Source organism: Schistocerca serialis, chromosome 2 (assembly GCF_023864345.2).
Source record: "Schistocerca serialis cubense isolate TAMUIC-IGC-003099 chromosome 2, iqSchSeri2.2, whole genome shotgun sequence".
Taxonomy (NCBI): Eukaryota; Metazoa; Arthropoda; class Insecta; order Orthoptera; family Acrididae; genus Schistocerca; species Schistocerca serialis.
This window is the reverse complement of record NC_064639.1, coordinates 1,129,949,073-1,129,964,749: the sequence shown is the minus strand read 5'-3', so window position 1 is coordinate 1,129,964,749 and position 15,677 is coordinate 1,129,949,073. Positions and strand designations below refer to the sequence as shown.

Here is a 15,677-nt window from a genome sequence, read left to right as displayed (position 1 = left end):
CAAGTGAGGCATTGTTTGGCATTTACCGGCATGTTGTGTGGCTTATGAGCAACCACTTGACTGTGAAATCAAAGTTTTCTCACCTCCTGCTTAACTGTCATGGTACTTGCAGTGGATCATGCTGCAGTTTGGAATTCCTGTGTGAAGGTCTGGATATATGTCTGGCTATTACTTATTATGACCATCTTCAACTGTCGGCGGTCTCTGTCAGTCGACAGACGAGGTCGGCCTGTATGCTTTTGTACTTTGTGTGTCCATTCACATTCCCACTTCACTATCACATTGGAAATAGTGGACCTAGGGATGTTTAGGAGTGTGGAATTCTCACGTACAGACGTATGACACAAGTGACACCCAATCACCTAACCACGTTCGAAGTCCATGAGTTCCGCAGAGCACCTCATTCTGCTCTCTCACAATGTCTAATGACTACTGAGGTCGCTGATATGGAGCACCTGGCAGTAAGTACAGCACAATGCATGTAATATGAAAAACGTATGTTTTTGGGGGTGTCTGGATACTGTTGATCACATAGTGTATCTTGATATGCTTGAGAACTTTCTTTTCCCACAATTGGAGACTGCTTCGAATGACTTAATTTACGAACAGGATGGGGCACTGCCACACTGCCATCTGGAAGTGCAGGAATATTGAAACATCCTGAAAGGATCTTTCATAGAAAGAGATCCAGGATCTCTCTCCCTGTGTGCTGAAATTACGGTTTAGTGCTGAAAATTAAAGTATATTCTAGATATGAATAACCTGCAAAACAAATTTTTGACCTTGGATGTGGATACAGTTAGTTGACCTGGAGCCATACAAGGATAACATAGCTTTTATTTATGGCCAATGTAGTTGGCGTTATTGTAAGCATGAAGAAAACTCCATGATTAGTACTGTAATTACTCCCAGTGTGCTAAATGTAAGTGAAATGGGAATCAAAGCGGTGTGGATGTGAGTAGAGGGTAGGCATGATTTTGCTATTGAAATTTACAGTTCCTGTTCTTGGGTACAGATACATAATCAGTCAACACATGATGCGGCTGACTGCAATCCCCAATAGTCTTATCATGTAAACATTCACATCAAGGATGATATACTTCTGTGGGTATTTGTAACTGTTTAAAGTCACAAAGAAAATAAAAAAAGTAGTTAGTAGCAAACGTCTATTAGGAAATGGGTCAGTTTCCATTGTAATAATTACGTTCTTTAGAAGACTGCCACCTTCTCATTAACGTCGTTGGACATTCAATATGAGGAAACACATTGTTCTGAAACATACCAAAATATCCATAAAAACAATGAGAACAAGCTATTTGTTTGATAAATATGACTAATATGAAGAATTGACTGAATTATGAACCAATTATATGCTTTACCACAGCGTTATAACATGGTTATGAAAGGTGACTTGGTTTATGGAACTTTGTTTACGAAATGTTAATAATAATTCATCTTTATATTGATGTGATTTGTAATCTTACCTTCTTAGCTTTCCACTGCCACTTCTGGCAGTACTGGATATTTCCCATTATTGATGAAACATAGTTGAAGTTAAGTAGGAAACTGTCCAATAGAAGCAAGGCTCTGCTCAGACTTCATGATGAAGTTATTAATTCACCCATTTTATTTTTAATTAGCTGAGAAGCCAGCATTGCCTGAGTATGTATTTATTCCCCATCTCCTCCTCCCCCTCTCTCTGGCCAGCTCTTCCTCCCTCCTCCCCCCTCTCTGATTCCCCCCCCCTCTCCCCCCCATTCTGCCGATCTCCTCTTTCCTCTCTCTGTCCATTTCCTTCTCCTTCTATTTTCCACTCCCCTCTTTCTTTCCTTTCCACCTCCCCCTCTTTCTTTCCTTTCCACACCCCCCTCTTTCTTTCTGTCTCCTCGTTTCCCCTAACTGTGTCCATCTACTACCAGTCTTCTTGTTGTGCCTTTTTGTGACTCAGATCTCCACTGTATGGTGAGTAGCAACTATGCTTTTCATGATATTGTTAAATTCCATTCTGTATTTTCCAATTTTCCATTATTTGATTTGTACCAAATTTGGTTGATATTGTTTCAGGGGTTTAGGGTGAGCTTTTTACCTATGGCTTTGCATGTATACACAGATTTCAAATCTATTTAAGTATTTGTACATGGCTCAGTGTTTACAGTGTTCTATCACCTGAATTGTGTGTCATGCAGTAATACAATATTGAAGATTTATCCTGTGGTATATGTGGCCATTGTCTGCAAAATGTGTTGTGAATGTAATTAGTAACAAAAAAGAAATAAATTTAAATATCTTGCATGATGTGGCAGTTTTACTGCACGAACAGCAAAAATGTCATAAGCAATGAACTTTTTTCTCCCTTTCATTATTTTGTGGGTGTTGTCAGCGAGAAAAAACTTTCATAAAAGTTTGAAATTATGTGTAAAGTTTATTGCAAGTCACTAAGTGCTCTCACTACCACACAATAAACTCAGCTTTGGTGCAGCCAGTGGTGGGTTGGACATAAACTGTTTTAGCTTCCCTGTTAAAATCAGATCAGGTGCTCTCATTCTCAAATGCTGGATGAATAAAGCACGGGCATTCACACATTGTGGGCTACAATGCATTTTCACCCCTATCCTTTTGATAGATAGATGGTTCTTACCCTCACAGTGATTCTTTCCAGACAGGAACTGAAATGTGTACGACGTTTGTTTGAAATGAGTCCAGTGGTTTTGGGAGGAGATGTGGACCATAGATATATACATACATGTTTATAATGTGTGTGGGTTAGTGTCTGTCTGCAGTTTTGATATTTAATTTTTAAAGTTGCAAGTGACTCTTCCTGTGGAAACTAATAATTGTGTTCCTTTTCAAGGCTGTACGTGAACTACAGATTTATGAGAGGTATTGAGCAACAGTTCCTAGCTCTACAGAAAGGTTTCACTGAATTAATACCCAACAATCTTCTTAGAGCATTTGATGAACGTGAACTTGAATTGATAATTGGCGGCCTCGGTTCTATAGACATTACGGATTGGCGAAATCACACAAGGTTAAAGGTAATGTTCCTCTAATTTTCGATGTCTTAAAAGTGTCTTAATAATGTGTTTCAGTTGAGAATGAATGGCAGGTTAAAATTCATGCATCAAATTCCATTTAAATAATGATTTTCTTCCTGTAAAGAATATTTGTTTGGGTCTTTTTGAGCTATGAGATCTTAATTTTGACATACATCCATTCTCTGCACAATTTGTGACTGATTGGAGTGGGGAAGGGGATATGATAGAGGTATATGATGTACACTTCACTATACACTGTATGGTGGCTTGTGAAGTGCAGATGTAGTTATTCTCAGTGTGAAGCAGATGTAGTTATTCTCAGTGTGAATAGTGGCATAAGGAGTTGTAGCATAATATAACATCCACTTCCTGTAACTGGGCTAAGCCAACAAATGATCTGTCAACCTGATGATATGAGATGTGAAACATATACACGCTTGCACAGGCGTGCTGCCCCCCCCCCCCCCCCCCCCCCCCCACCACACACACACACACACACACACACACACACACACACACACACACACACTTATATTTAGGATTTATCCAGCAGTTTCATATGTACATTGTTAGATTTTCATAGGTAAAGAAAATCTATGAAAGATATTTGTCCTATTTAACCATGCTCGATCATTATCACATTGCTTTTACCCACAGATAATGTGCTTTACACTGTTTGTAAATCATTGTTTTGTAACAGCACAAGGTTCTCAAATTTATTGAGATAGAAAAGGTCTAAGTCTCTCTTTACTATAAGGAGTTACAGGCTGACATTTTAGCAAACACTAATCTGCACAGTTCCAAGTCTCAGATCTGTGGTAAGTCGTACAATTATGGAAACATAAATTCTGAAAATGGGCATTGTTCAGGTAAGTCTATTAATCTTGTTCTACTTTGAAGAACACTTCATTAGTGTGACTAACAGTCACTTTATAGCTTGCTATGTCTGTGATAGTTGCACTTAAATCTTATCCTCCAGACAGATACTGTGTATATTCATTGTTGTCTTTCTGACGTGAGTGTCCCCTTCTTTATCGTTCCGTGCAAAAATGGGTCAGTTCATTCTTTCTGTGGATAGACCTGACTAGGGAATATACCATCCCTTCCCTGGATTTTCCCACCCTTCCTCTCTCCCATACCTACATAAACTCAGGATCTACCCTACCTTAAAAATTTTAAACTTAATGCATGGCCTCTGACCCTTAACTTTATATATATGCCAGTGATGAAGTTTCTCCACAGCATATCAATTTTACCCAGTTATTTCCAACACAGTTCCTAGTTCCTCTTTTTTACCTACGGTTCTTACACTATATTCTTTTTAACTATGTAATAAAGAGCCTTCTCGTGTATTATTCTTTCTACATTTGTTTTCCTTTTCATAATGCCTAGCATTCATGCATATGTTGTCAAAAGTTATTCGCCAGTGATCTATTTATTGCTCCTGAATTATAAGGTTTGTTTATTATCAAAGCAATTGCATTCCACCCACCTCAAAAATCGCAAGAAATTGCTAGTTGTAAAGAGTGAATGTACCTAATTCTTCATTTGTTAAGATGAATACTTGCTGCATATGTTATAAAGTAGCTCCCCACATTCTATTGAGTACACTTCTATGTTTGTTGTTAATATTTATTTCATCTTTTTTAATAATTATAAGTTATGAAACCTTTACTTAATAGCTCTATAATCCCTCCAGTTTACGTTTAAAGATGTAATATATTAATAACTATTGCCTTTTTTTTACACTTGTACAAATTCTTCATGCGCTAGTGCACCCCTATCAGAGATAATCCAAGTTTTTTTAGATTAATTACACTCTTCATCTGTTAAGCAAGTAATTGATGTTCTCTTACCAGCGATAATGTTAATTTCAACCTCTGTGGCAGCAGCTGTAGTTTGCTTGCCACAGAATTTCCTTGTTGTTTACATGTTATCAGATCACCAGCTTTACTGCACTTAGAGAATAGTTTCCCTTTGTCTTTTTAGTTTTGTCTTGCATGTGTTACCCTCTGTCACTTGAATTCTCTCTCAGTTCTTACCTGTGGAAACAGGTTGTTATTACCACCATATGGCATAGAAGAATGGTTTCAGCAATAGAAATATGTGAATCTGGAAATAGGAAAAATTGAGCTGATCTCCTGTCGGAGAAGAAACAAACGAAATACAAGAAAAAACATGTTAGGACAGAAGAAATAAAGAAGGTACATCCTCAAACACTGATTCTCATGCCCTCATCCCAAGATACTCTCCCTGATGGTTTCTTCTCTGAGACACCAGAGGATGCATTGTGTTAGTCATACCCTACAAAACAGACTTGTCTCGGCTTCACCTGTACAGGCCCCAAAAATTGATCCTATCAACACTGTTCTGAGGAGCCAGTGTAGATTGGGTAAACCCATGTCAGAAGTAATTAAGTTCTTTTCATTAATCTGTAAGAGTTTGGTCAACCACAGTATTTCACTGCTGTTAAAAACATGTATGTATGTCGTGACACAAAATACACCTCTTAATCTTAAGTACTTCTATGCCAAATGTCACATAGTATGTACCGAATAACTTGCCTTATTTAACTTACCCTGTAAAAGACATGTGAAACCCAACCACTATTCACAATAGGAAAGTAAAAGTAGCAAATCATATATACAAAACATTAAAAAGCACATTTCCTATATTCAGAAAGAGCTTTTTAATTCTGTTCATTTTTTGTGTGCCCGAGCACCCATATTGGTTTTAATCGTTACGTAATAACAAGTGTCCTTTGTGCGTAGGTCTCCAACAGAATATCTTTCTCTCTACCTTCATGTTTCTTCTTAGGATAGTAATAGATGGATTTTGGTTAAAGATAGGAAGGTAGTTGAAGAGGAAGAAACCGCTTCATGGAAAAATAAATGTGAAGCTATGTAGCAATTAAATTGGGACTGCCAACAGACATCACTCTGCCAGGTTTGCAGAGGGTGCAGCTCTCCTGGAGATTTAAATTTCTTTACTGGGTTATCTAACTATTTAGATCCAGTTAAGTGCAAGGGGAAACTACAGCCGTAATTTTTCCCGAGGGCATGCAGCTTTACTGTATGATTACATGATGATGGCGTCCTCTTGGGTAAAATATTCCGGAGGTAAAATAGTCCCCCATTCGGATCTCCGGGCGGGGACTACTCAAGAGGATGTCGTTATCAGGAGAAATAAAACTGGCATTCTACGGATCGGAGCGTGGAATGTCAGATCCCTTAATCGGGCAGGTAGGTTAGAAAATTTAAAAAGGGAAATGGATAGGTTGAAGTTAGATATAGTGGGAATTAGTGAAGTTCGGTGGCAGGAGGAACAAGACTTCTGGTCAGGTGACTACAGGGTTATAAACACAAAATCAAATAGGGGTAATGCAGGAGTAGGTTTAATAATGAATAGGAAAATAGGAATGCGGGTAAGCTACTACAAACAGCATAGTGAACGCATTATTGTGGCCAAGATAGATACGAAGCCCACACCTACTACAGTAGTACAAGTTTATATGCCAACTAGCTCTGCAGATGACGAAGAAATTGAAGAAATGTATGATGAAATAAAAGAAATTATTCAGATTGTGAAGGGAGACGAAAATTTAATAGTCATGGGTGACTGGAATTCGAGTGTAGGAAAAGGGAGAGAAGGAAACATAGTAGGTGAATATGGACTGGGGGACAGAAATGAAAGAGGAAGCCGCCTGGTAGAATTTTGCACAGAGCACAACATAATCATAACTAACACTTGGTTTAAGAATCATGAAAGAAGGTTGTATACATGGAAGAACCCTGGAGATACTAAAAGGTATCAGATAGATTATATAATGGTAAGACAGAGATTTAGGAACCAGGTTTTAAATTGTAAGACATTTCCAGGGGCAGATGTGGACTCTGACCACAATCTATTGGTTATGACCTGTAGATTAAAACTGAAGAAACTGCAAAAAGGTGGGAATTTAAGGAGATGGGGCCTGGATAAACTAAAAGAACCAGAGGTTGTACAGAGATTCAGGGAGAGCATAAGAGAGCAATTGACAGGAATGGGGGAAATAAATACAGTAGAAGAAGAATGGGTAGCTTTGAGGGATGAAGTAGTGAAGGCAGCAGAGGATCAAGTAGGTAAAACGACGAGGGCTAATAGAAATCCTTGGGTAACAGAAGAAATATTGAATTTAATTGCTGAAAGGAGAAAATATAAAAATGCAGTAAGTGAAACAGGCAAAAAGGAATACAAACGTCTCAAAAATGAGATCGACAGGAAGTGCAAAATGGCTAAGCAGGGATGGCTAGAGGACAAATGTAAGGATGTAGAGGCCTATCTCACTAGGGGTAAGATAGATACCGCCTACAGGAAAATTAAAGAGACCTTTGGAGATAAGAGAACGACTTGTATGAATATCAAGAGCTCAGATGGAAACCCAGTTCTAAGCAAAGAAGGGAAAGCAGAAAGGTGGAAGGAGTATATAGAGGGTCTATACAAGGGCGATGTACTTGAGGACAATATTATGGAAATGGAAGAGGATGTAGATGAAGATGAAATGGGAGATACGATACTGCGTGAAGAGTTTGACAGAGCACTGAAAGACCTGAGTCGAAACAAGGCCCCCGGAGTAGACAATATTCCATTGGAACTACTGACGGCCGTGGGAGAGCCAGTCCTGACAAAACTCTACCATCTGGTGAGCAAGATGTATGAAACAGGCGAAATACCCTCAGACTTCAAGAAGAATATAATAATTCCAATCCCAAAGAAAGCAGGTGTTGACAGATGTGAAAATTACCGAACTATCAGTTTAATAAGTCACAGCTGCAAAATACTAACACGAATTCTTTACAGACGAATGGAAAAACTAGTAGAAGCCAACCTCGGGGAAGATCAGTTTGGATTCCGTAGAAACACTGGAACACGTGAGGCAATACTGACCTTACGACTTATCTTAGAAGAAAGATTAAGGAAAGGCAAACCTACGTTTCTAGCATTTGTAGACTTAGAGAAAGCTTTTGACAATGTTGACTGGAATACTCTCTTTCAAATTCTAAAGGTGGCAGGGGTAAAATACAGGGAGCGAAAGGCTATTTACAATTTGTACAGAAACCAGATGGCAGTTATAAGAGTCGAGGGACATGAAAGGGAAGCAGTGGTTGGGAAGGGAGTAAGACAGGGTTGTAGCCTGTCCCCGATGTTGTTCAATCTATATATTGAGCAAGCAGTAAAGGAAACAAAAGAAAAATTCGGAGTAGGTATTAAAATTCATGGAGATGAAATAAAAACTTTGAGGTTCGCCGATGACATTGTAATTCTGTCAGAGACAGCAAAGGACTTGGAAGAACAGTTGAATGGAATGGACAGTGTCTTGAAAGGAGGATATAAGATGAACATCAACAAAAGCAAAACAAGGATAATGGAATGTAGTCTAATTAAGTCGGGTGATGCTGAGGGAATTAGATTAGGAAATGAGGCACTTAAAGTAGTAAAGGAGTTTTGCTATTTGGGGAGCAAAATAACTGATGATGGTCGAAGTAGAGAGGATATAAAATGTAGGCTGGCAATGGCAAGGAAAGCGTTTCTGAAGAAGAGAAATTTGTTAACATCCAGTATTGATTTAAGTGTCAGGAAGTCATTTCTGAAAGTATTCGTATGGAGTGTAGCCATGTATGGAAGTGAAACATGGACGATAAATAGTTTGGACAAGAAGAGAGTAGAAGCTTTCGAAATGTGGTGCTACAGAAGAATGCTGAAGATTAGATGGGTAGATCACATAACTAATGAGGAAGTATTGAATAGGATTGGGGAGAAGAGAAGTTTGTGGCACAACTTGACCAGAAGAAGGGATCGGTTGGTAGGACATGTTCTGAGGCATCAAGGGATCACCAATTTAGTATGGAGGGCAGCGTGGAGGGTAAAAATCGTAGGGGGAGACCAAGAGATGAATACACTAAGCAGATTCAGAAGGATGTAGGTTGCAGTAGGTACTGGGAGATGAAAAAGCTTGCACAGGATAGAGTAGCATGGAGAGCTGCATCAAACCAGTCTCAGGACTGAAGACCACAACAACAACAAGTGCCACTCAGTGTATTTTTTGTAACCATCGTATACTATTATAGTTCTTAGACTCTAAGAATTCGAGTGTTAATTTCTCCTGTGTACTCGGTGACCAATATTTTCTTTTAAATTTTTCTGGGGAATCTTCCCTACATTTTAATTCTTCCAAATGGGCAGATTTCCATTCTGCAGCATCGCACACCGGGTACCTAAGTTTAAAATGTATTTTCCTTGAGTCTCCCATTTAGTGGGTAATGTTCTGGAGAATACTTGTAACATGCCGGGCCGTATCCTTATTTATTAGTGCCACTCAAAGTTCACGTCACAACCGTATGTACCGATATTAAAACGTTTCCTCACCCAGTAGATAGTGCGCAGTATTCTCGACCTACCTTGCTTTGTTTATTCAATATTGTCTTCCTGGTAGCTGCATCCGTCTCACCCAAAGTCCCACTGAAATTAAGAAGCCAGGATCCTAGGTTAAGTTTTCCAAAATCAAAAGTCAAGATCGTATTCATTGTTGAGCATGTATGTCAACCACAGTACGATTTATTTGTTATCACTTGCACACACAATATTCGTGTGGCCAGGCCTCTTACACTTAATCGTCACATTAGGTAGGTCAAAAACTTCCAGTCTTTAATAAAGTTCACAATTACAATTACCAACTTGCCGCACTTTTGCTCCAAGAGAACCTGACCGCGAACTAACTAGAGCTGTACCAGCTCGGACCTTATATAGACGAGCGCTTTAATATTTGACTATTTCTGTTAATATATTATAGTTTATAATTTCCCAGGGTTAAAATTATCCTTTCTAACTGGTTTTGAAGTTAACTGTTGGGTTTTATTATTTAAATAACATGAGTGAGCTGTATCAATTTAAATACACGGAACTAACTTATGCATCCGCTGTGGGAATTCCCGACTTATAACCATGGCAGCCCTTTTGAACAATAATTTTTACATATTCAAATTTACTTAATTCTTAATTAATGCACTTACAAAGTTGAGACTGGAGTCATTTTATGTAGAAAAATAAAGGTAGCAAAAGTATCAATACAGATCTCGAAATTATTTAATAGTTTGGTCACAATTGGCACTGAAAGTCATACAGGCTACAGATTTTAAGTCTTAATATCTATTGAACTAACAGACTTTAGGTTAAACACTTTGCTGGAATCAGTAAAATTTAGGCTTTCTTTTGGATGCAGTCTTATAGCTGAATTTGATCTGTTAGTTCACTCGAATTTTACTTAATATGTATTGCATAATATACATCATTGTCCATAACTGTTAATAGTATGCATTTCCAATAAAACTGATTAGCTCATTACATTCAGAATAGATATTAGAATGTATTGAAATAATAGATTTTACTAGGGGAATTTTATTTAAACTATTTCTGAATTCTGTACTATGAGGCTGAAGGCCACAGAATCTGTAGTCGGAATCTGAGTAGTGAAAATGAAAACAAATAAAAGTTCATTGGTTAACTAAATTACTGAAGGAGTGTAAAACCAAAACAGGATAGCAGTGGGAAACCCTGCTTCGTTACATACTCTTATAAAATAAGTAGGGTGTACTTCCCCATCAGGCTTGAATTTAGGGAATGGTTTCCATAAATGCATTCCTGTTTTGAGCTGCAGCTCTAACCAATCACCTGCGATGTTATTGTTACCAGTAGCTGACCTTATGCTAAGCTTCCAGTTGCTTCTATGTCTGCCACAGAATTACATGGCGTGCTAGCAGAATCTACTTTTTCTTGTACTTTCAGCTTCACAAATTCCTGTAGCCATTTTTGCAAACTAGTTAAAGCATTTGGGTCGCAGTCCATGTCAACCAATTCTCCATCATAGTCTAACACCTCTACCCGGCCTTGTATATCTAAGATTTGATCATTTACTATTTTAAATCCATCATAAAGGTATACCTCTTTAAATTGCTCTTCAACCTCCTTCCTTACTAAATTACATTGTTTTTCTATTGCATTGTGTAGCTACTCCAGTAACCTAGTATGACCATGTCTATATTAGAAATTTTGCCATTTGAAAAGATTACTACTTCCTCTCCTTGTCTCTTCAAATCTGACAATACTTGTGTAAGATTCTTCCAGTTTCTGTAATACGTGTGACAGACTGCTACCCATTTTGCATGTAGAAACCAGCATACAGTACAGACAAATTATATACACCTAATAACACTTCAGTAATATGATCCTGTTTGAACACCATTCATAACAGCTAGCTTAGTGCCTGCTGCTTCGCTCACATAGAATGTTTGGCCTGCAGAGCTTTTGTTTTTATTTAATTGAATTTTTATCTTGTTCACAAATTGAACACCTTCTAAGCCTTTCATATTAATTAAGATTGTATAAGCATGGTCTTTTCCCAATTTACTTCTGATCGAAAAGCGATTCTGATAGCTGGATTCCAAAATTTTTGTTAAGCACGCCATTTGTGTTCTTGTGGAGATATTTCCATAGCAGCTTTCATACCATAAAAAATATTTCTTGATACCTAACCGAGTCATGAAATACCAATTTTTCATGTACTGAGAAGTTGTGACGAAGCAAGCTGGGATATTTTTACTTCCTTTCTTTGCCATCTGCCTCCTTAAAATTCATTTTTTCATTTTTGAATTAATTACCATTAACATAACGTGAGTATTATCTGCATTTTTATTAAAGAGAAAGTTTGGCCCTCAGTTTTAAAGAAGATAACAAAAGATCTAATTTTGTGCTTAGTTTTATGTATGTATTTAATTTTCTAGTTTATTTTGACTGCCTAGTTAGTATCTTTTGTTTTTTGGGTGAAATCAGTAATTGTTTTGTAACTTAAATTCTATTGTTGACTTATAAACAAATATAAATTCTGTACCAATTATAAACATTTGGGGAACAATTAATAGTATTCTTAAAGTATTTATTTGGGTCTATTCGAAAGCATGTTAACAAAGCCAGCCCTCAATTAATTCCAAAGTAGTTTCCAGTTTCGTCAAAAGTATTGTATGCGTAACTATGTATGTTAATTCCATCATTTAAACAAATAATTCAGCCTAACTCTTGTAGTAAAAGAAACTGTTAAAAAGAACCAATGTTTCGATGTATTCAGTTAATTTAACGAGTTAAGTTGAATTGGAATTTCTGTAAATTAAACTTCCAACAATGTGTAGTTTCAGCACCAGTGATTGTGATGATATCTAAGGGTCCGATTTTTGGTCCCAAGACAGTTAGTCTACAGCCAAGTTTCAGCCGACAAACCTGTGTTGGTTAGAACAACAGCAGTGCTTCAACTTAACTGTGAAATAAGTGTTACAAAATTAGGCCGTGTGTTAAAAAAATGACTGTATGTTCCACACATACCTAATTATTCCGAAAGAACTGTGAATTATGTGGTTATGTTTTTTACTGCTCATAGAAGTTCAATAGTAAACTATTGTAGCAGTATGTGGAGGTTTGCGTGCAAACTAATAATGAGGCTTATCGAAAGCTAAACAATAGTGCACTGGCCATATAACTGTATATTATTGGGGGATTGTGAACAGTGAAATGAAAGTGCTGTGAAATGCAACTGTGCATCTGTCGGGTACATTATTTACGCTAGTCAGTGTCAGAATTACAAACCCCATTTTTCAGCCAGCGTAGCAACCCAGTACGTCAACACCGAGAGCAAACAAGTGAAGAATTAAAGTGGGTCAGCCATCAGTGTCAAATACCAATCGTCTTACATGTAGCGTTAAAAATCCTTTAGTAGTTTCAAAAATACTTTCAGCCACTATTTTACCACCTTAATGGTTGAATTTCCAAAAATGCTGAAACGTATTTTTTTTTATTTTCTAACCGAGGAGCTTGATACCAGTTTTTGTAGTTCTAGCCTCAAAATTCCCTCGTTAGTGACATACTTTCAAAAAGCCTTCCATCCCCTATTTCACCCCCATTAGGAGTGGAATTTTGGCAATACTTTCTTAAACATACCTACAGTATAAGCTCAACAGCCTCTCCAATCTTCAAGTTTCTATCCTTAGTGGTTTGGCCTGGGTTATAATGAGTCAGTGAATCAATCTGACTCTGTTTTACCCCCTTAGAGGTTAAATTTTCAAAAACATTGACAACACATATGTTTTATTTCTTACAGAGAAGACAAATTTAAATGTTCATAGATTTAGCTTTAAAAATGCTTTCATGATAAAATATTTTCATAAAAGATCTCATCTTCTAGTTCACCTCCATAGAGGTTCATTTCCAAAGGCATTGAAATACACATTTTTTATTTTTAACCAAGAAGTCAAATACCAATGTTCATAGATGTAGCTGTAAAAATACTTAAGTAGTTCTTTAATAATTATATTTTTTTAAAAAAAAAAAAAAAAAGCTTTCACGCATTATTTCTCCCCCATAAGGTTAAATTTCAAGACCCTTAGGGATGGAATTTCGAAAAATCCCTTCTTAAACAATGTCTACAGTATAAGATGCTCACCTTTTACAAATTTCTATCCTTAGCAGTTTGGGTTAGGCGCGAACTGTAAATCAGTCAGAACATTGCTTTTTATACATAGAGATTACAATGTTGGGTGAAAGGAATTCTTATTAATTTGTAGATCGGAACATCATGCCTGAATAGAATCTTAGAAAAGAATGACTTTTACATTATATTTCTTCAACTGTTTATCAGGTGTTGACGTTACTGCCTGCCCCTCTTCTCCTTGACTTTCAAGACACTGCCAAGTTGCAACACCAAAGCATAAGTGACCTTTTCGCAGCAGTTGGATAGACTGCCACACCTTGGCGATGTTCTGTGCTCTCATGTACTTCTCCAAACCTGCACATTTATCAATCCAGTGCATGCACAATTGGAAATTATCTACATACTAACTACATAAATAACATTTTTACTTAAACATCTTTCAATGGCTTGGGAGGAAGAAGTGAAATGTATTATTCTAGATGAACAACGTGTTGGGCTGGCTTAGGTGATACCAGATATTGATTAGGAAATGTTGCATCACTCTTTACGGCACAAGCAACTTGAACACATCACAGTGAAATGAAAAAATAATTTAACAACTACTAAAAAAGTGCTGCTGTTTAATGTTGGCAGTGGCCACAAAGTGCTAGCAGTCAAAAGTATTCAGTTTTCTACCGACTTGTAGACAAGATGGTCACTGAGTGAGAGCACGGGTATTTTCTTCGTCCGCTAAAAGTACTTATTTAAGAGGAAATAGAGCTTATTTTTGAAAAATTTCATGTTGTCTGGAGTTCCAATAATTGCAACATAAACCAAAATTTTGCGTGACATAAACACAAAAAATTCTATTCAAGTTTTCTTGATAGTGCAAAATACATTTAACAAAAACAGCTACTAGTTTCGTCAGTGTCTATTGTTGCAATGAAAGTGTAACTAAACGTTTCTAAATTGTATTTAATTAACACATTTGGTATTGTTTACTAGTTAGATAGATGCGATGTCGGCTAAATTTTCAGAGTTACAAACATTTAAAAACCTGACCAAACACGCTTGATAACGTAAATTCTCTAAAAGCAAAGTAATTACTAATTCATTCTTCTGTCATTGTATCTCTAAATCAGTACAAAAACAACAACAACCACCACACATAAGACCTTTGTGTCGTTTTTTTGTTTACATACAGCCAGTCTCACATCCTTGACAAATTTAAAACATTCTTTAAACTTAATTATTCTTTCAAAACTGACCATGAGTGAGAAATGTGGGAGCTGTTATAGGATAGTGAGTAGAGGGATTTGTTGCCAATCTTATAGGAAATATTTTCACTGGGGGGGGGGGGGGGGGGTGATGCAGTGGGGAGAATGTTGGAAGAACAGAAGAGGCTCTCTCCTGGAACTGCAAAGTATGTAGTAGGAACATTTTGATTGAGGAACAGAAAAGGAAAATCTGTGCTCTTCAGGCACAGTTGGAGGAAGCAAGGAAGGAACTGATAAGGATCAAGGGAGATGGGGAGGGGGGGGGGGGGTTGGTTGGTAACTGGCACCTGGTAAGAGGATAGAAAGAAAGAGAATGTGATCTGACAGTTTTATCAACAACACCAAAAACAGGTTTCTACCATTGCCAGAGCTAAGTGGAGAAGAGTCTCAGGTAGAATGAGGAGCAAGAAATGTGCTGCACACTTCAGCCGAGGCCAAGAATTCTAGGAATATACAAAATGTTAGAAAGAAGAAAGTGCTGCTGCTAGGTAGTAGCCATGGGTGAGATGTAGGCCCACAGTCACAGGAAAGTTTAGGGGCAGCGTACCGGGCCACCAGTATCTATAAGCCAAAAGCAGGGCTGAGTCATGTGATAGAGGACTTAGGATCTTTATGTAAGAACTTTACGAAAGAGGACCATGTAGTGATAGTGGGTGGGGTGGGAAACAGTTTGGACAGGGATGGGGCATATGACATAGGTGGTGACCTCGACAAGATAACTTTCCTGACTCATGGCACCAACGTACACTTTGTTGAGCTGTTCCAGCATTATGATCGACCGCACCTTGATGGAGCTGTGAGACGAATCAATGTGGGGTTAGGGATGGCTTTGAGGGCAGCCAACTATGCTCATGTTTCTCTGGTGCCCATTGGGAC

General features: G+C 37.7%; 1 protein-coding gene across 1 annotated transcript in view; it reads left to right on the top strand.

Annotated features, from left to right (window-relative positions):
- The window catches only part of LOC126458587 (E3 ubiquitin-protein ligase SMURF2), a 174,825-nt gene that overhangs the window by 146,414 nt on the left and 12,734 nt on the right, over window positions 1-15,677 (top strand). Inside the window, exon 13 of the mRNA XM_050095725.1 lies at window positions 2,852-3,035. Coding sequence (XP_049951682.1) covers window positions 2,852-3,035 — 184 coding nt within the window. The remainder of the gene's footprint in view (window positions 1-2,851; window positions 3,036-15,677) is intronic.